Source organism: Canis lupus, chromosome 7 (assembly GCF_011100685.1).
Source record: "Canis lupus familiaris isolate Mischka breed German Shepherd chromosome 7, alternate assembly UU_Cfam_GSD_1.0, whole genome shotgun sequence".
In the NCBI taxonomy this organism is placed as follows: Eukaryota; Metazoa; Chordata; class Mammalia; order Carnivora; family Canidae; genus Canis; species Canis lupus.
In genome coordinates this window covers 53,109,308-53,129,642 of record NC_049228.1, presented here as the reverse complement: position 1 = coordinate 53,129,642, position 20,335 = coordinate 53,109,308, and the positions used below count along the sequence as shown (strand labels likewise).

General features: G+C 36.3%; 1 protein-coding gene across 16 annotated transcripts in view; it reads left to right on the top strand.

Annotated features, from left to right (window-relative positions):
* The window catches only part of KIAA1328 (protein hinderin), a 377,583-nt gene that overhangs the window by 229,955 nt on the left and 127,293 nt on the right, over positions 1-20,335 (top strand). For 14 of the 16 annotated variants that reach the window (XM_038543408.1, XM_038543400.1, XM_038543406.1 and 11 more), the window contains one exon: positions 12,805-12,912. The exons of the other annotated variants lie outside the window; for them this stretch is intronic. In XM_038543408.1, coding sequence (XP_038399336.1) covers positions 12,805-12,912 — 108 coding nt within the window. The remainder of the gene's footprint in view (positions 1-12,804; positions 12,913-20,335) is intronic. 16 annotated transcript variants of the gene reach the window in all.

Here is a 20,335-nt window from a genome sequence, read left to right as displayed (position 1 = left end):
GAATATCATTTACTTTTACTTTTTCATTTTCTCTCAAAGATTCCACCCAATATTTTTTAGATTCTAATTTCCTTGAGAGTTCCATCTTGACATTTTTCTGTTAGTGTAATACTTTTCTTGGAACCAGAAATGCTCTTCCTCTTTCTCTTCATTCATAGTCAGACAGTTCCATTTTTCATTGTTGAAAGTTGGAGGCTTTTAACGTAACTGAAAATGAAGGTTCTTGTAACAAGATTATCACCAAACACCAAAAGGTTGCTTCAGTTTTATGACCCCAGTCTCTAATCCTCCAGTTAATGTGTAGTCTCTCCTGACAATATATTTAACAAACACTTATGGAATGCGTGTGATAGGTGAGAAATGGTTCTAGGCCCTTAGGATATAAAAATGAATCAAATGTGGTCTTTAAAGGGGGCACAGTCCAACAGGGGAAAATGGATAATTTTGGGATAAGTTTCGGGTTCACTTGAACAGCACTGTTTATTGGAATAATGCTACATAATGACAGCAAATAGACATTGTGTTCATTTGAACAGCACTATTCATTAAAATAATGCCACATAATGACAATAAAGTCTTTATTGTTCTCTTGATCATCTAGCTTAGATGAGAACTATGAAAAAGTTTTTGAGCAAGTTTTGTTTTATGTATAAATTGGAAAAGTTTATACATACTTATAGAACTTTTATAAACTTTTTTATTGGGGGGGATCCCAGGGTGGCTCAGCGGTTTGGCACCTGTCTTCAGCCCACGGCGTGATCCTGGAGTACCAGGATCAAGTCCCACGTCAGGCTCCCTACCTGCATGGACTCTGCTTCTCCCTCTGCCTGTGTCTCTGCCTCTGTCTCTCTCTCTCTCGAATAAATAAATAAAATCTTATTTAAAAATAAAATAAACTTTTTATTTTTAAATAATTATAGATTGACAGGAAGTTGCAAAAATACTATGGAGAGCCCCACCTTGTTTTTCCCTGTGGCTATGTCTTACATACCTCTAATGCGTTATCAAAATTGGCAAATTAACATTGGTACAATGTATGTGTCTAGCTCTATGCCATTTTTTCATGTGTGTATACTTGCATTACCACCACAGCGATCAAAATACAGAACTATTTCATCACAATCAAGATTTACTTTTTACTACCCCATTTGAGTTGCCCACCCTTTTCTACCTCCATTATCCCTAACCCTTGGAAACCACTAATTTCTTGTCTATAGCTTTGGCATTTTGAGAATGTTTTATAAATGGATTTATACAGTGTGTGAACTTTTGATATTGGCCTTTTTTTACTCAGTATGATGCTCTTGAGATACATCTAGGTTGTTACATGTATTGTGCCTTTTGATTGCTGAGTAGTTGTCCATGATATGGTTATACTATGATGTGTTTAACCATGTATCTATTGAAGAACAACTTGGTTTTTTGTCTGTTACAAAGAGAGCTGCTATGTACATTTTTATACAAGTTTTTGTGTGAACTACGGTTTTAATTCCTACAAATAAAAAACTAGGACTGTGACTGGTAAATCACATGATAAGCGTATATTTAATTTAAAAAAATTAAATGTACGTTTAGGTTATACTACATTTAGTATAAAATACTTCACCAGCAATGTATAAGGGACTGTTTCTCTATATCCTTACCAGTATTTGGAATTGTTACAAATTTTTATGTTGCCTGTTCTACTCCATGTATAATGATATTTTGTTGTGGTCTTAATTTGCATTTCTCAAAAGGCTAATGATGTTGAAAATCTTTTTATTTGCTTATTTTTACCTTCTTCCATCTTTTGGGGTAAATTGTCTCTTTAATAACTTTTGTCTATATTCGTATCAGATTGCTTAATGTTTTTTTAGTGTTGAATTTTGAGAGCTTTTTCATATATTCTGGATACGTCCTTTCTCAGATATGTGGATTGCAAATATTTCCTCCTATTCTGTAGCTTATCCTTTTAATCTCTTAACAGGATCTTTCACAGAGCAAAAGGTTTTAATTTAATGAAGTTTAATTTATCAATTTTTTTCTTATACATTATATACAGTTTTTAATCATGAATGTTGAATTTTCTCAACTCTTGTTTATGCATAAATTGATGTGATCATGTGATTTTTTTAAATTTAACCTACTAATATGGTAGATTACATTTATTGATTTTTGAATATTGACCTAGTGTTGCATCCCTGGAAAATAAACCCCATTTGGTTATAGTGTAAATACTTTTTATTTATTACCAAATTTCATTTACTATTATTTTGTTAAGAGCATTTGCATCAATATTGGTGAGGAATTTTGGACTGTATTTTTTTTTATGCTGTCTTTGTCTATGGTATCAAGGTAATACTGGTCTCATTTATTTATTTTATTCATTTCTTTATTATTTTCTTCCTTTTGCTTGCTTTGGACTTAACTTGCCCTCCTATTTTTAAATTCCTTAAGGTGGGAGCTTAGATTATTGGTTAGAGACTTTTCTTCTTTTCTGGTGGAAGCTTTTAGTGCTATACATTTCCATCTCAGCACTGTTTTAAGTATGTCTCACAAGTTTTGGTATGTTCATGTATTCACTTAGTATAATGTTCCTCTGGGTTCATCCATGGTATTGCAAATGACAGAATTTCCTTCCTTCTTATAACTGAATAATATATATATTTTTATATGTCTGTTTCTATCCATTTATTTGTTGACAGACACTTAGGTTATTTCCATTACAAGTAACACTGAGAGGAACATGGGAGTACAGATATTTCTTCAAGATACTCACTTCATTTCCTTTAAATAGATACCCAGAAGTAGCATTGCTGGATCATTTGGTAGTTCTGTTTTTCATTTTCTTGAGAAATCTCCGTACTATTTTTCATAATGGCTGTACCAACTTACATAAACACCAACAGCGTATAGGGATTCTCTTTTCTCCATATCCTGCCCAATATTTGTTACCATTTTTTTTCCTTTTTTTTTTAATATTTTATTTATTTATGACAGATACAGAGAGAGAGAGAGAGGCAGAGACACAGGCAGAGGGAGAAGCAGGCTCCATGCACGGGAGCCCGATGTGGGATTCGATCACGGGTCTCCAATATCACGCCCTGGGGCAAAGGCAGGCGCCAAACCGCTGCGCCACCCAGGGATCCCTTTTTTTTCCTTTTGATCAAAGCCAACCTACAGGTGTGAGGCAATATCTCACTATAGGTTTGATTTGTGCTTCTGTAACAATTAGTGATACCAAGCGTCTTTTCATGTACCCATTAGTTACTCATGTGTCTTCTTTGAAAAAAATGTCTTTTAAGTGCCTTGGCCAATTTTTTAATTGGGTTATTTGGTTTTTTGCTGATGAGTTGTGTAAGTTCTGTGTATATTTAGAATGTTAACCCCTTATCACCCTTGTCATATATATATATAATTAACCCCATGCCATATATATAATTTGCAAAAATTTTCTCTTATTCCATGGGTTGCCTTTTCATTTTTATAATTTATTTCTTTTGCTGTGCAGAAGCCTTTTATCTTGATGTGGTCCCACTTACTTTATTATTGTTGCCTGAGCTTTTTCCCTGTTTTCTTCTAGTACTTTTACAGTTTCAGGTCTTATATTTAATTCTTTAATCAGTTCAGGTTAATTTTTCATTCTAAGTGTTTTTTTAATAATAAATTAATTTTTTATTGGTGTTCAATTTACCAACATACAGAATAACACCCAGTGCTCATCCCGTCAAGTGCCCCCTCAGTGCCCGTCACCCATTCACCCCCAGCCCCCGCCATCCTCCCCTTTCATCACTCCAAGTTCGTTTCCTAGAGTTAGGAGTCTTTATGTTCTGTCTCCCTTTCTGATATTTCCCACACATTTTTTCTCCCTTCCCCTATATTCCCTTTCACTATTATGTATATTCCCCAAATGAATGAGAACATATAATGTTTGTCCTTCTCCGATTGACTTACTACACTCAGCATAATACCCTCCAGTTCCATCCACGTTGAAGCAAATGGTGGGTATTTGTCGTTTCTAATGGCTGAGTAATATTCCACTGTATACATAAACCACATCTTCTTTATCCATTCATCTTTCAATGGACACCGAGGCTCCTTCCAGTTTGACTATTGTGGACATTGCTGCTATAAACATCGGGGTGCAGGTGTCCTGACGTTTCATTGCATCTGAATCTTTGGGGTAAATCCCCAACAGTGCAATTGCTGGGTCATAGGGCAGGTCTATTTTTAACTCTTTGAAGAACCTCCACACAGTTTTCCAGGTGGCTGCACCAGTTCACATTCCCACCAACAGTGTAAGAGGGTTCCCTTTTCTCCGCATCCTCTCCAACATTTGTGGTTTCCAGCCTTGTTAATTTGCCCCATTCTCATTGGTGTGAGGTGGTATCTCATTGTGGTTTTGATTTGTATTTCCCTGATGGCAAGTGATGCAGAGCATTTTCTCATGTGCATGTTGGCCATGTCTATGTCTTCCTCTGTGAGATTTCTCTTCATGTCTTTTGCCCATTTCATGATTGGATTGTTTGTTTCTTTGGTGTTGAGTTTAAGAAGTTCTTTATAGATCTTGGAAACTAGCCCTTTATCTGATACATCATTTGCAAATATCTTCTCCCATTCTGTAGGTTGTCTTTTAGTTTTGTTGACTGTATCCTTTGCTGTGGAAAAGCTTCTTATCTTGATGAAGTCCCAATAGTTCATTTTTGCTTTTGTTTCTTTTGCCTTCGTGGATGTATCTTGCAAGAAGTTCCTGTGGCCAAGTTCAAAAAGGGTGTTGCCTGTGTTCTCCTCTAGGATTTTGATGGAGTCTTGTCTCACATTTAGATCTTTCATCCGTTTTGAGTTTATCTTTGTGTATGGTGAAAGAGAGTGGTTTAGTTTCATTCTTCGCATATGGATGTCCAATTTTCCCAGCACCATTTATTGAAGAGACTGTCTTTCTTCCAATGGATAGTCTTTCCTCCTTTATCGAATATTAGTTGACCATAAAGTTGAGGGTCCACTTCTGGGTTCTCTATGCTGTTCCATGGATCTATGTGTCTGTTTTTGTGCCAGTACCACATTGTCTTGATGACCACAGCTTTGTAGTACAACCTGAAATCTGGCATTGTGATGCCACCAAATATGGTTTTCTTTTTTAAAATTCCCCTGGCTATTCTGATTCCACACAAATCTTAAAATAATTTGTTCTAACTCTCTGAAGAAAATCCATGGTATTTTGATAAGGACTGCATTAAACGTGTAAATTGCCCTGGGTAACATTGACATTTTCACAATATTAATTCTGCCAATCCATGAGCATGGAATATTTTTCCATCTCTTGGTGTCTTCCTCGATTTCTTTCAGAAGTGTTCTATAGTTTTTAGAGTATAGATCATTTACCTCTTTGGTGAGTTTTATTCCTAGGTATTTTATGCTTTTGGGTGCAATTGTAAATGGGATTGACTCCTTAATTTCTCTTTCTTCAGTCTCATTGTTAGCGTATAGAAATGCCATTGATTTCTGGGCTTTGATTTTGTATCCTGCCATGCTACCAAATTACTGTATGAGTTCTAGCAATCTTGGGGTGGAGTCTTTTGGGTTTTCTATGTAGAGTATCATGTCATCGGCGAAGAGGGAGAGTTTGACTTCTTCTTTGCCAATTCGAATGCCTTTAATGTCCTTTTGTTGTCTGATTGCTGAGGCTAGGACTTCCAGTACTATGTTGAATAGCAGTGGTGACAATGGACAACTCTGTCTTGTTACTGATCTTAGGAGAAAGGCTCCCAGTGCTTCCCCATTGAGAATGATATTTGCTGTGGGCTTTTCATAGATGGCTTTTAAGATGTCAAGGAATTTTCCCTCTATCCCTATGCTCTGAAAAGTTTTGATCAGGAATGGATGCTGTATTTTGTCAAATGCTTTCTCTGCATCTAATGAGAGGATCCTATGGTTCTTGGTTTTTCTCTTGCTAATATGATGAATCACATTGATGTTTTTACGAGTGTTAAACCAGCCTTGTGTCCTGGGGATAAATGCTACTTGGTCATGGTGAATAATCTTCTTAATGAATTGTTGGATCCTATTGGCTAGTATCTTGTTGAGAATTTTTATATCCATGCTCATCAGGGATATTGGTCTGTAATTCTCCTTTTTGGTGGGGTCTTGGTCTAGTTTTGGAATTAAGGTGATGCTGGCCTCATAGAATGAATTTGGAAGTACTCCATCTCTTTCTATCTATCCAAACAGCTTTAGTAGAATAGGTATGGTTTCTTCTTTAAACATTTGATAGAATTCCCCTGGGAAGCCATCTGGCCCTGGACTCTTGTGTCTTGGAGGTTTTTGATGACTGCCTCGATTTCCTCCCTGGTTATTGGCCTGTTCAGGTTTTCTATTTCTTCCTGTTCCAGTTTTGGTAGTTTGTGGCTTTCCAGGAATGCATCCATTTCTTCTAGATTGCCTAATTTATTGGCGTATAGCTGTTCATAATATGTTTTTAAAATCGTTTGTATTTCCTTGGTGTTGGTAGTGATCTCTCCATTCTCATTCATGAATCTATTAATTTGAGTCTCCTCTCTCTTCTTTTTAATAAGGCTGGCTAATGGTTTATCTATCTTATTAATTCTTTCAAAGAACCAACTCCTGGTTTTGTTGATTTGTTCCACAGTTCTTCTGGTCTCGATTTCATTGAGTTCTGCTCGAATTTTAATTAACTCTCTTCTTCTGCTGGGTGTAGGATCTATCTGCTGTTTTTTTGTCTAGCTCCTTTATGTGTAAGGTTAGCTTTGTATTTGAGTTCTTTCCAGTTTTTGAATGGATGCTTGTATTGCAATGTATTTCCCCCTTAGGACTGCTTTTGCTGCATCCCAAAGATTTTGAATGGTTATATCTTCATTCTCATTAGTTTCCATGAATCTTTTTAATTCTTCCTTAATTTCCTGGTTGACCCTTTTATCTTTTAGCAGGATGGTCCTTAACCTCCACGTGTTTGAGGTCCTTCCAAACTTCTTGTTGTGATTTAGTTCTAGTTTCAAGGCATTATGGTCTGAGAATATGCAAGGGACGATCCCAATCTTTTGGTATCGGTTCAGACCCGATTTGTGACCCAGTATGTGGTGTATTCTGGAGAAAGTTCCATGTGCACTTGAGAAGAATGTGTATTCAGTTGAGTTTGGATGTAAAGTTCTGTAGATATCTGTGAATTCCATCTGGTCCAGTGTATCATTTAAAGCTCTCATTTCTTTGGAGATGTTGTGCTTAGAAGACCTATCTAGTATAGAGAGAGCTAGATTGAAGTCACCAAGTATAAGTGTATTATTATCTAAGTATTTCTTCACTTTGGTTATTAATTGGTTTAAATTTTTGGGAGCTCCCACATTCGGGGCATATATATTGAGGATTGTGAAGTCCTCTTGTTGGATAGATCCTTTAAGTATGATATAGTGTCCCTCTTCATGTCTGACTACAGTCTTCGGAGTAAATTTTAGTTTATCTGATATGAGGATTGCTACCCCTGCTTTCTTTTGAGGACCATTTGAATGGTAAATGGTTCTCCAACCTTTTATTTTCAGGCTGTAGGTGTCCTTCTGTCTAAAATGAGTCTCTTGTAGACAGCAAATAGATGGGTCCTGCTTTTTTATCCAGTCTGAAACCCTGCACCTTTTGATGGCGTCATTAAGCCCGTTCACATTCAGAGTTACTATTGAGAGATATGAGTTTAGTGTCATCATGATATCTATTCAGTCCTTGTTTTTGTGGATTGTTCCACTGAACTTCTTCTTAAAGGGAATTTTAAGAGTCCCCATTAAAATTTCTTGCAGAGCTGGTTTGGAGGTCACATATTCTTTCAGTTCCTGCCTGTCTTGGAAGCTCTTTATCTCTCCTTCCATTTTGAATGAGAGCCTTGCTGCATAAAGTATTCTTGGTTGCATGTTCTTCTCATTTAGGACCCTGAATATATCCTGCCAGCCCTTTCTGGCCTGCCAGGTCTCTGTGGAGAGGTCTGCTGTTACCCTAATACTCCTCCCCATAAAAGTCAGGGATTTCTTGTCTCTTGCTGCTTTAAGGATCTTCTCTTTATCTTTGGAATTTGCAAGCTTCACTATTAGATGTCAAGGTGTTGAACGGGTTTTATTGATTTTAGGGGGGGATCTCTCTATTTCCTGGATCTGAATGCCTGTTTCCCTTCCCAGATTAGGAAAGTTTTCAGCTAGGATTTGTTCAAATACATATTCTGGACCTCTGTCCCTTTCGGCGCCCTCGGGAACCCCAATTAAACATAGGTTTTTCTTCCTCAGGCTGTCATTTATTTCCCTTAATCTGTCCTCATGGTCTTTTAATTGTCTGTCTCTTTTTTCCTCAGTTTCCCTCTTTGCCATCAACTTGTCTTCTATGTCACTCACTCGTTCTTCTACCTCGTTAACCCTCATCCTTAGGACTTCTAGTTTGGATTGCATCTCATTCAATTGATTTTTAATTTCTGCCTGATTGGATCTAAATTCTGCAGCCATGAAGTCTCTTGAGTCCTTTATGCTTTTTTCTAGAGCCACCAGTAGCTGTATAATAGTGCTTCTGAATTGGCTTTTTGACATTGAATTGTAATCCAGATTTTGTAACTCTGTGGGAGAGAGGACTGTTTCTGATTCTTTCTTTTGAGGTGAGGTTTTCCTTCTAGTCATTTTGTTCAGTGCAGAGTGGCCAAAAACAAGTTGTATTGGGAAAACGAGAAAAAGAGAAGAAAGAAGGAAAGAAAAGAGAAAAAGAAAAAGGAAGAAAAAAAAGAAAAAGAGAGAAGAAAAAGAAAGGAAAGAAAAGGGTGGGGGAAGCAAACAGAAATCAAAAAGAAAAAAAAAGAAAAGAAAAAACCACGGGGGAGTATCTTCTGATTCTGTATACTTTAAGTCCCTTGACTTCCCCTGGAACTGGTCCGTCTAGCTGGTGTTCTGGGGGAGGGGCCTGTTGTGCTGATTTTCAGGTGTTAGCACTTGGGGGAGCTGCTCTGCCCCTGCCTGGTGCAGGGCTCAGTGGGGGTTGTTCACCCCGTGAGGCCCCAAGAGGAACAACCCCAGTGGCGGGGCCAGCTCTGGAGCCCTGCATTCAGCTCCTGCAGTAACTCTGGAGCTCTCGGTCTGCAGGGCCTGGATGCTTCGGGGCGGAGCCGGTGATCTGCTCAGCTGGGGCAGGAGCGTCCTTGCGGTCCTGGGCCCTCCCCGCCTCTGCCTGCCCCGGGAGGAGGCCGGATCCTGGGCTGTGTCCCGGCGCCCTGTGCTCCGGAGCCTGCGCTGTTGGATTTGCGCTCCCGCCCCGCAGCCCGCGTAGCCTCCGCCCGAGCCCCTCCGAGCTGCTCCGAGTCCCGCCGTGCGCGCTGCAGCCCTTAGGGAGCTCGGCGCACTCTCCCGGGGCGCAGGTGTCTGTTAGTGTCCCCGCGAGCCCGAGGGCATCCCCGCCCTCCTGGGTCCTGCTCCAACTCCCTGCGAGCCCCTTTCCGCCCGGGAAGGTTGGTGCAGCTCCTGCTCCTCCGGGACGGGGCTCTCCTGTCCTGGGGACTCTCGCCCCGGCCTCAGCCCGGCTCCTCGCGGGGCCCCTCCCCCTTGGAGGCCTTTTGTTTCTTTATTTCTTTTTCCCTGTCTTCCTACCTCGATAGAAGCGCGAACTCTTCTCACTGTAGCGTTCCAGCTGTTCTCTCTTTAAATCTCAGGCTGAATTCATAGATTTTCAGGATGATTTGAAGGTTATCTAGGTAACTTGGTGGGGACAGGTGACCTGGGGACCCTACTCTTCCGCGATCTTGCCCCTCCCTCCATTCTAAGTGTTTTTTGATTCAATTGTAAATAGGATTGATTTCTTAATTTCTTTCTTAAATAGTTCATTGTTAGTGTATAGAGATGCAACTGATTTTTGCATGTTGATTTTGTATCCTATAATTATAGTGAATTTGTTCATTAGTTCTAACAGTTGTTTGGTAGCATCTTCATTGTTTTTTATATATAAGATTGTGTCATCTACAAAGAGAGACAATTTTACTTTTCTTTCTGATTGGAGTATCTTTTATTTCTTTTTCTTACCTAATTACCCAGGCTGGCACTTCCAGTATTCCGTTGAATAAAAGTGGCAAGAATGATATCCTTGTCTTGTTCCTGATCTTAAAGGGAAAGTTTTCAACCTTTCATCATTGAATATGATGTTAGAAGTGGGCTTATGGTATATGGCCCTTGATCATGTTGAGTTATATAGTCTTTCTATACTCAATTTCCTGAGAGCTTTTATCAAAAAGGATGCTGAATTGTGCCAAAGGCTTTTCCTGCATTTATTGAGATAATCATATAATTTTTATCTCTTATTTTATTAATGTGGTAAATTCTTTTTGATAGTATTTTGTTGAGAATTTTTTTCATCTATATTCATTAGAGATATTGACTTTCTATTTTTCTCATAGTGTCCTTAACTGGCTTTAGTATCAGGCTAATGCTGCCTTATAGAATGAGTTTGGGAGTGTTCTTTACTATTAAATTTTTTTGAAAGAATTTTATTTCATTTTATTTTTAAATATTTATGTATTTTATTTGAGAGAGAGAGAGAGCGTGAGCACAGGTTGATGGGACAGAGAGAGGGAGAATCTTTAGACTCTGTTCTACACTCGGAGCCCCACACAGGACTCAATCTTATGACCCCAAGTTCATGACCTGAGCCAAAACCTTAGTCAGATACTTAACCAACTGCACCACCCAGTGCCTCTGGAAAAATTTTAGAAGGATTTGCATTAATTCTTCTTAAAATGTTTAGTAGAATTCACCATGAAACCCTCCAATCCTGGGTTTTTCTTTGTTGGAAGGTTCTTGGTCACTAATTTAATCTCCTTAGTCACTTTTGGTCTGAAGATTTTCTGTTTCATCGTAATTAAGTCTTGGTAGTTTGTATATTTCTAGGAATTTATCATAGATTCTTCTAAGTTATCCAATATTTTGATATATAATTATTTATAGTAGACTCATGATCCTTTGTAATTCTGTAGTGTTAGTTATAATGCCTTCTCTTTCATTTCTGATTTTATTTCAGTCTTCGCTCTTTTTCTCTTCTTAGTCTAACTAAGTTTGTTAATTTTGTTTATCCTTTAAAAAAAAACAGCTTTTAGTTTCAATAACCCTTTCTATTATTTTTCTGGTCTCTATTTCTGCTCTGGTCATTGTTATTATCTTCCTTCAGCTAACTTTCGCCTTAGTTTGTTTTTCTTTTGGGGGTGTTTTGAGGTGTAAATGTAGGTTGTTTAAGATCTTTCTTTTTTCTTTAATGTAGACATCACTATAAACTTCCATCTTAGAACTGTCTTTGCTGCATTCCATAAGTTTTGGTATGTTATGTTTCTATTTTTATTTGTTTCAAGATTTTTAATTTCCCTGTTGACTTCTTCTTTGACTCATGGTTGTTCAGAAGAGTATGTTGTTTAATTTCCACTTATTTGTGAATTTTCCAGTTTTCATCCTGTTACTGACTTCTATTTTTATACCACTGTGTTTGGAAAAGGTCTGATTTCAGTCTTCTTGAATTTGTTGAGTTTTTTTGTGACCTAGCATGATCTATACTAGAAAATGTTTACACCTGAAAAAAAATACATATCCTGCTGCTGTTGTATGAAATGTTCTCCATATGTCTATTAGGTCTGTTTTATATAAAGTATATTCAAGTCAAATGTTTCTGGACACCAAGTCAAATGGTGTCCAGATGATCTATCCATTGTTGAAAGTGAAGTTTTGAAGTCATCTATTGTTATTATATTGTTGCCTATTTCTCCTTTAAAATATGTAAATATTTGCTTAATAAATTTTGGTGCCACAGTGTTAGGTACATATATATTTATAATTGCTAATATTCACTTGATTAATCAACCTTTTTATTATTAAACAGTGATTTTGTCTCTTTTTACAATTTTTACTATTGATTTTGTCTAATATAAGTGTAGTTACCCCTCCTCTCTGCATTTACATACCTTACCTATATGTCACCAACAAATATTATTAAATTTTAAGTTCCTAGAGGGTAACTAGTCTACATATTTTTCTTTGTATATTACTGTGCAGTTAGTTGCAGTTATAAGAATGTCTTTGACAGTGATGGAAATGATACTGTTTTAATAGTATTTTTACCTCTTCATAGTTTTATTTCATAAATAATATATTTCTACAGATTTCATTTCTAAAAATGAACCAGAGAATATTTCTAAAAGACTTATAAAAATAGGTAGAAAAGGTCACATTGAAGATGGAACTAAGTTAGCATTGTTGGATAGAATTTCTTACAGTTTTGGCAGAGGAAGGGCTTTTTTTTTTTTTTTTTTTTTTTTTTTTTTGATCCTGAGAAAACACATTGTCCAGTGAGACTTAGCCCCCGCCTTTCGAATTGTCAAGATGGGAAGTAGTTGCCTCCTATGGATGGATATATTGGGCAGGATCAGTGATACTTGGTGTTACTAGAATTGCCATTAAGACTCTGGTGATCAAAATATACTTGCTTAGAAGTGAATAGAGAGAAACTTAAAATTTCTAGAGAAGAAATTTAAAATACTCCTAAAACATCTATAATGTTGACATTTTAAATGATATTCTGACCAACTCAGTCTTCCCCAATTCCTCTTAAATAAAGAAAATTTAAGTTCCTGTAAAACTGATTTGGTTTATTTTATTTTATTTACATCATCTGTGTATTTAGGAAGTATCCATTTATTTTGATAGATTGAGTTTTAATTTGAAAATGATTGCTGGAGGTCTAGCTAAAAGAATATGGTCTTCCAAGGGTTACCATTCAGTTATTAGGTTCTATAGGATTAGAAATTTTCTAAATTTACTTTTTCAGGTTAAGAACTCAAGCTGCATTTAAATCAAGAGAACTCCTTGCTGCTAAAGAGTTTACTAAACCCCAGGAACTCAATCTGGATATGAATGGGGATGACTCTGGACCAAGGTAAACCTGACTGGTGGGTGGAAAGCAAGAACATGTAGGACATAGATATTAAGGATATGTTTGGCATGTATTTATAGCTTTATATAGGTCCAGTTTTCTGATAATATGAATAAATGCATTCTCATTATAAAATTTTGAAAAATATAGGAAGGTGTAAAGAAGAAAATAAAAATCATTCAGGATCCTACCATTCAGAGATGATCCTTTGAGCCCTCTCCCCCTTTCTTTCTTTTATAATAATATATATTCTATATTGAGTAATAGGATTATTCTTATGCAGAATTTTAATTTTTGTTTTTTTCACTGGATCCTATTTTCTAATACAATAATTTATTGTATGAAAACTTGATATTAATTAATTCAACAAATATTGTATAACATGTATTTCTTTACTTCTCTTTTAGCATATTATTGAATAGTACAGGCTTTTGCGATTATAAATTATGCCTTGAAGAACATTTCTATGAATATTTTTTTTTACTTTATCTATGTCTTTGGTATAGATTCCTATAAATGAAACTACATACTCAAAGTATATATGAATCCTTTTAAGACTCTTGATTCACATTGCCCAGTTGCTTTCCATAAAAGTTAAATAGTGTTCATCCCAAAGCTGTTTGAAAATTCTCTTTTCATGAAATTTGAAGAATTTTTGGCCATTATTTTTTCGAAAAAATTTTCACCCATTCCCTTTCTTCTTTCCTTTTGAATTTCATTCATAGATATATTAGACTGTTAGTGAAGTCCCTGACTCTCTGGTAATTTTTTAGAATTTTTTTCTTTACTCTTCATAGTGGATAATATCTATTGTTCTGTTCTCAAATTCATCAATTCTTCTGTTATTTCTAATCTGCTGTTAAGCCCATAGAATGCTTTACTTTTATTGGTTATTGGAATTTTCAGTTTCAGAATTTCCATTCAGATCTTTGTTAAAATTTCTGTTTTTCTGCTCAACTTTTCTATTTTATTCATTACAAATGTATTTTTCCTTTAAAGTGCTTACCTCCAGTTCCAACATTTGGATCACCGTGGGGTTTGTTTCCATTGATCAGCTTTTTGAGTATTGGTCATGTTTTCCTTTGTACATTTAGCAATTTTTTTGTTTCCTGGGATTGTGAATGACTCTGGAATTCAGTTATAGTACTCTAAACAATGTTAATTTTTATGTTAGCAAACAGTTAACTTGATAGAATTCAAATTCCAAGCTCTGGTTCCCTTGAATAAGAGTGAAAATCACTGCTGAACTCTTAACTTCTTGGGATGGATGTTTGAGCCTGCTTCATTTGCATGTAGTTCAGGGGTCAGCCAGAACTGGCAGGGTTGTTACACAGAATTTGAGGCTTTCACTCTTTCTCTCTGACCTCTCCAGGATTTCCCCTTTCAGGTGTTCAGACTCTGTACTCTGGTTCTTTAAGATTGACCTTCAGCTGAAAGCCATTAAAAAAAAAAAAATTAAGAAAACTCCCAATGCCACTGTCTTCTTCAAGTGCTAATCCTCTTCCAGTTTCTGCTTATTTTCAGTGACTCTTCAGTGCTTCAGGTTTGGTTGTTTTTTTGTTGTTGTTATCGTTGTTTTTGTTTTTGTTTTTGTGCCTCCCAGACTTTATATGTTAATTATGGGAGTTTGGTCCTATGGAAACCACTCATCAGTCACTGCCAGAAGCAGAACCCAAGAATTCTCAGTTCAAACAGTTCTACTATCTTATAATTTTCATAAAATACACATAATATAAAATTTACCATCTCAACCATTTTTTAGTTCACAGTTCAGTAATATTAAGTATATTCACATTGTTATGTGACCCATCTCCAGAACTTTTTTATCTTGCAAAACTGAACCTCCGTACCCATCAAATACTCCACATTTCCTCTCTCTGTGAGCACCTGGCATCCACCTTTAAACTGTCCATTTCTATAAGTTTGATTACTCTAGTTACCTCAAATAAGTAGAATCAGTATTTGTCTTTTCATGACTTGCCATAATTATTTTTTATTTAACTTTTATTACAGTTGGTATCAAGCTTATGAATAGTTTATTTATTTATTTATTTTATTTATGATAGTCACAGAGAGAGAGAGAGAGAGAGGCAGAGACACAGGCAGAGGGAGAAGCAGGCTCCATGCACCGGGAGCCTGATGTGGGATTCGATCCCGGGTCTCCAGGATCGCGCCCTGGGCCAAAGGCAGGCGCCAAACCACTGCGCCACCCAGGGATCCCTTATGAATAGTTTAAAAACTCAATTAGTTCAATAAGGTTTATGCAAAATAGCAGCCTTTTCTACACTGGAGCAGCAGTACTCAAAATTTTCACTCTGTAGATGTTTCTTTTATCTATTTTTTCTACATTTATATCCATATTTCTGAACAACAGATTTATGTAGGCATTGACTATTAGCTTTCTGCTATGAAAGATGATGACTTAGCTCTCACAGATAACCATGTATTTGCTTTCTCCCTTTTTTCTCACTTTTCCCTCCATATCTTTCTTCTCCTTCTCTCCCTTTTCACTTCCCTCCTACACACATGCTTTTCCCTTCCTTCTGTCTTCTCAATATAGTTGTATCAGAAGATGGTTACATTAAGACTGTATCTATTTTTTACACAGCTGGGCCATATATTATATGATTATTAAATTCAGTTTTTATGTAATTGTTTTCTCTAGAGCTTAGAAATGCCTTATTTAATTTTCTGTGTACTCATTCATTTGCTAATTCATTCAAATATCTGCAAAGGTTCCCACCAGGTGTTAGACACATTCTAAACTTTGGGGGATATAGCAGTGCACAAAACAATAATTTCTGACCTTCTGCAACTTACATTCTCATATCTTATCATTCCCAAAATCAACCAGAAAATTTAATTCTCAGAATATATTTAGGCACATTAGTTATTCTATCATATCTTCATTGCATTCTTTTGTTTCTGTATTCCCTTCTTTATTCTTTCTTTTTTGTTTTTTTTAAGATAGCCATTCTGAAGCCCTCTGGAATCCTGCTTATATATTTACTTGCTTGCTTATGGTAGAAAAAAAATATATAAAATGCTGATAAGCCAAAAGAAGAAATTAGCACATACCTATAATCTCATCATCTAAAGAAAACTTTATTACATAACTTCTATATCTTAGTTCTTTATGATATATATTATATATTTTGTTTCATATTCCATTTTTAAAAATTCAAGTATAATTAACATACAGTGTTATATTTGTTTCAGGTATACAGTATAATAATTCAACAATTTTGTACATCACTCAGTGCTCATCAGTATAAGCATACTCTTGATCCCCTTGATCTGTTTCACCCATCCCCCTACCCACCTCCCCTCTGGTAACCATTAGTTTTTTCTGTATATTTAAGAGTCTGTTTTTTGTTAGTCTCTTTTTTCCTTTGGTTTATTCCTTAAATTTCACATATGAGTGAATCATAATGGTATTTGTCTTTCTCTGTCTTACTTATTTCATTTAGCATTATATAATACCATCTAGGTTCATTTATGTTGTTGCAAATGGTAAGATCTCATTCTTTTTTATGGCTAAGTAATATTCCTGTGTGTGTGTGTGTGTGTGTGTGTGTGTGTGTGTGTGTGTGTGGAGTAGGAGGTGGGGGCTGGCCGAGGGCTCTTCTGGGGGGCACCTTCCCTCCTAAAGCCTCAGCATCTCCCCAGCACATCTAAGCATCCAGGTGGCTTTGGGAGTTCTGCACTGTCAGCCCGGCAGTCTGATGGACCGCCTCGGGGTCCTGGGCTGCCAGTGCTGATGGTAGAGCTGAGATGATGTTTATTTATTCCTCTGTCCCAAACCCACCGGTCATGCTGCCTGCACCCCAGTACGGGGAAGGTTTTGTCTGAGCAGCATTCTCAGTGACTTTGATGTTGCCTTTAGACAAAGGTGGGTTCGCCTCTTGCGTATGGGCTTTTTCAGAATCATTTATGAGCAGAAAAGAAACGTTGAAATAAAACTTTGCTAATACTAAAAAAAAAAAAAAACAAGGTGTGTATGTATGTACCACATCTTTTTGGGTTTTTTAAAGATTTTATTTATTTATTCATGAGAGACACACAGAGAGAAAGGCAGAGGGAGAAGCACCTCCATGAAGGGAGTCTGATGTGGGACTCGATCCTGGGACTCAGGGATCACGCTCTGGGACAAAGGTAGGCACTCAACTGCTGAGCCACCCAGGCATCCCAACACATCTTTTTTTGTTGTTTTAATTCTGATACAGTTAACATACAGTATTGTATTAGTTTCAGATGTACAATATAACGACTCAACAATTCTATACACTAGTCTGTGTTTGTCAAGATAAGTGTATTCTTAATCCCCTTCACCTAATTCACCTACTCACATACACAGCCACCTCCCCTCTGGTAACCCTGTCTTTGTTCTCTATAGTTAAGAGTCTGTTTTGGTGCTTATCTCCTTATTTTTCCTTTTCATTTGTTTTGTTTCTTAAATTCCACATATGAGTGAAATCACGTGGTATTTCTCTTTCTCTGATGGACTTAGATCACTTAGCATAATACTCTCCAGATCCATCCATGTTGTTGCAATGGCAAGATTTTATTCTTTTTATGGCTAAGTAATAGTCCATTATATAATGTGTACCACATCTTCTTTATCCATTCATCTATAGATGGACAATAGATTGCTTCCTTATCTTGGCTATTGTAAATAATGCTGCAATAAACACAGGAGTGCATGTGTCTTTTTGAATAGGTGTTTTTATTTTCTTGGGGTAAATGCCCAATAGTGGAATTACTGAATTATTTGGTAATTCTAATTTTAATACTTTGAAGAAACTCCATGCTTTTTTTACAATGGCTCCACCAATTTGCATTCCCACTGATGGTGCATTGGGTCCTTTTTCTATGTGTCTTAGCCAGTACATGTTATTTCTTATATTTTTTATTTGAGCCATTCTGACAGGTGTGAGGTGATATCACATTGGTTTTGATTTCCATTTCCCTGATTAGTGTTGTTGAACATCTTTTCATGTATCTGTTGGCCATATGTATGTCTTCTTTGAAAAAATGTCTATTCAAGTTTATCCAAGTTTTAATCAGATTATTCAGATTTTTGGTATCAATTTCTGTAAGTTCTTTATATATTTTGGATAATGATAATATATTTTGGATTTATACATTATATGTGGATTTATATATATTATGTATTATATATATGAATTTTAAAATATATCTGTATATTATATATGGGTTTATATAGATTTTTATATATTATATTATATATATGGATTTATATATATTTATACATATGAATTTATACATTTTGGATAATGGAATGCTTATATGGTTTTTATTCTTTCTTTTGTTAATGATGTTCACATTGGTTGACTTGTGACTTTGAATCATTCTTACATCCTGGAATATAGCCTGCTTTATAGTGGTAAATGATTTTTTAATGTAATGTTGGATTTGGTTTACTAATATTTTGTTGAGGATTTTTCCATCTATATTTATCTATATTGACCTTTGGCTTTAGTTTTTGGGTTTTCGGAGGGGGGGCTTGAAGGGTTTTTTGTTTTTTGTTTTTTTGGGTTTTTTGGTTTCTTATAGCATCTTTATCTGGTTTGGGTATCAGGGTAATGCTGGCCCATGAGTATGGAAGCTTTCCTTCCTCTTCTGTTTCTTGGAATGGTTTGAGAAGAACAAATATTAACTTTTCTTTAAATGTTTGGTAGAATTCATCTGTGAAGCCATTTGGTCCTGGACTTTTGTTTGTTTGGAGTTTTTTTATTACTGACTCAATTTCATTGCTAGTAATTACTCTGATCAACTTTTCTAGTTCTGATTCAGGCTATATGTTTCTAGGAATGTATCTATTTCTTCTAGATGTCCAGTTTGTTAGCATATAATTTTTTCATTATATGCTTTTATAAATCCTTTGTATTTCTGTGATTTGGGTTGTTATTTCCTCTTCCTTCATTTCTGATTTTACTCACAGCTCCTAGTTTCATTCATCTGGTCTGTTGTTTCTTTAGTCTCTATTTCATTTATTTTTGTTATAATCTTTACCATTTCCTTCCTTCTACTGGCTTTGGGTTTTGTTTGGTCTTATTTTTCTAGCTCCTTTAGATGTAAGGTTCAGTTATGTGAGACTTTTCTTGTTTCTTGAGATTAGCCTGTATTATAATCTTCCCCCTTAGAACAGCTTTAGCTATATCCCAAAGATTTTGGGCTGTTGTGCTTTCATTTTCATTTGTCCTCATGTATTTTTTATTTCCTCTTTGATTTCCTGGTTCACCCATTCACTGTTTAGTAGCATGTTATTTTTCCTCCATGTATTTGTGTTCTTTTTTATTTTTGCTTATGACTGATTTCTAGTTTCATGTTGTTGTGGTCAAAAAAGATGCGAGATATGATTTCAGGTTTTTTTTAAATATATTGAGACTTGTTTTTTGGTGTAATGTAGTCTATTCTGGAGAATGTTCCATGCATACTTGAAAAGAATGTATATTCTCTGTTTGGGGATGGAATAGTCTTTTTTTTTTTTTTAGGATTTTAATTTATTTATTTGAGAGAGCATGAGCGGAGTGGGGAGAGGGAGATAGAAGGAGAGGGAGCTGCAGTCTCCCCACTGAGCAGTAGCTGACACGAGGCTCAATGCCAGAACCCTAAGATCATGACCTGATCCAAAGGCACTTAACTAACCGAGCCACCCAGGCGCCCCACAATGATATGTGTTAGCACACTGATGTATATCCTTTATTAAAGAAATAAACCTTTCTTTATTTTTACGTATATATACAACATCTATAAATATTTGAGATAAAACTGAATACATTACTTGTTTATTCCCCCCCCACTACTTAACAGTACTTAATAGCCATCTATCAGATTTTTAGATATAGAACTGTGGTAGGTAGAATAATTGCTCTCCAAAGATGTCTGTGCTCTAATCACTGGAACTTCTCTATATGTTACCTTACATGGCAAAAGGACTTTGCAGGTATGCCCAAGAGAACAGATTTTGAGACAAAGAGATTATCCTGGATTATCTGGGTGGGCTCAGTCTAATTACAAGTCCTAAAAAGTGAAGAACCTTTTCTTGCTGGGTCTGAGAGATGAGAGGGAAGGAGGAGCAAAAATTCCAAGAATGGAAGTGACTTAACCTGTCATTGCTAGCTTTGAAAATGGAGAAAGGAAGTCATAAGCCAAGGAATGCAAGTGGCTTCTAGAAGCTTGAGACAGTCCTCAGCTGACAGCCAGCAAGGAAATGGGTAGTCCTCTGACTACCAGGGACTGAATTCTGCCAACAATCCAAATGAACAAGGAATCATCTTCTCCTAGAGCTTCCGGAAAGGAACTAGTCCTGCCCACATCTCACTGCTAGCGCAGTGAAGCCTTTGTCAGACTTCTGACCTACACAACTGTAGAATAATAGATTTGTGTTGTTGAAGCCACT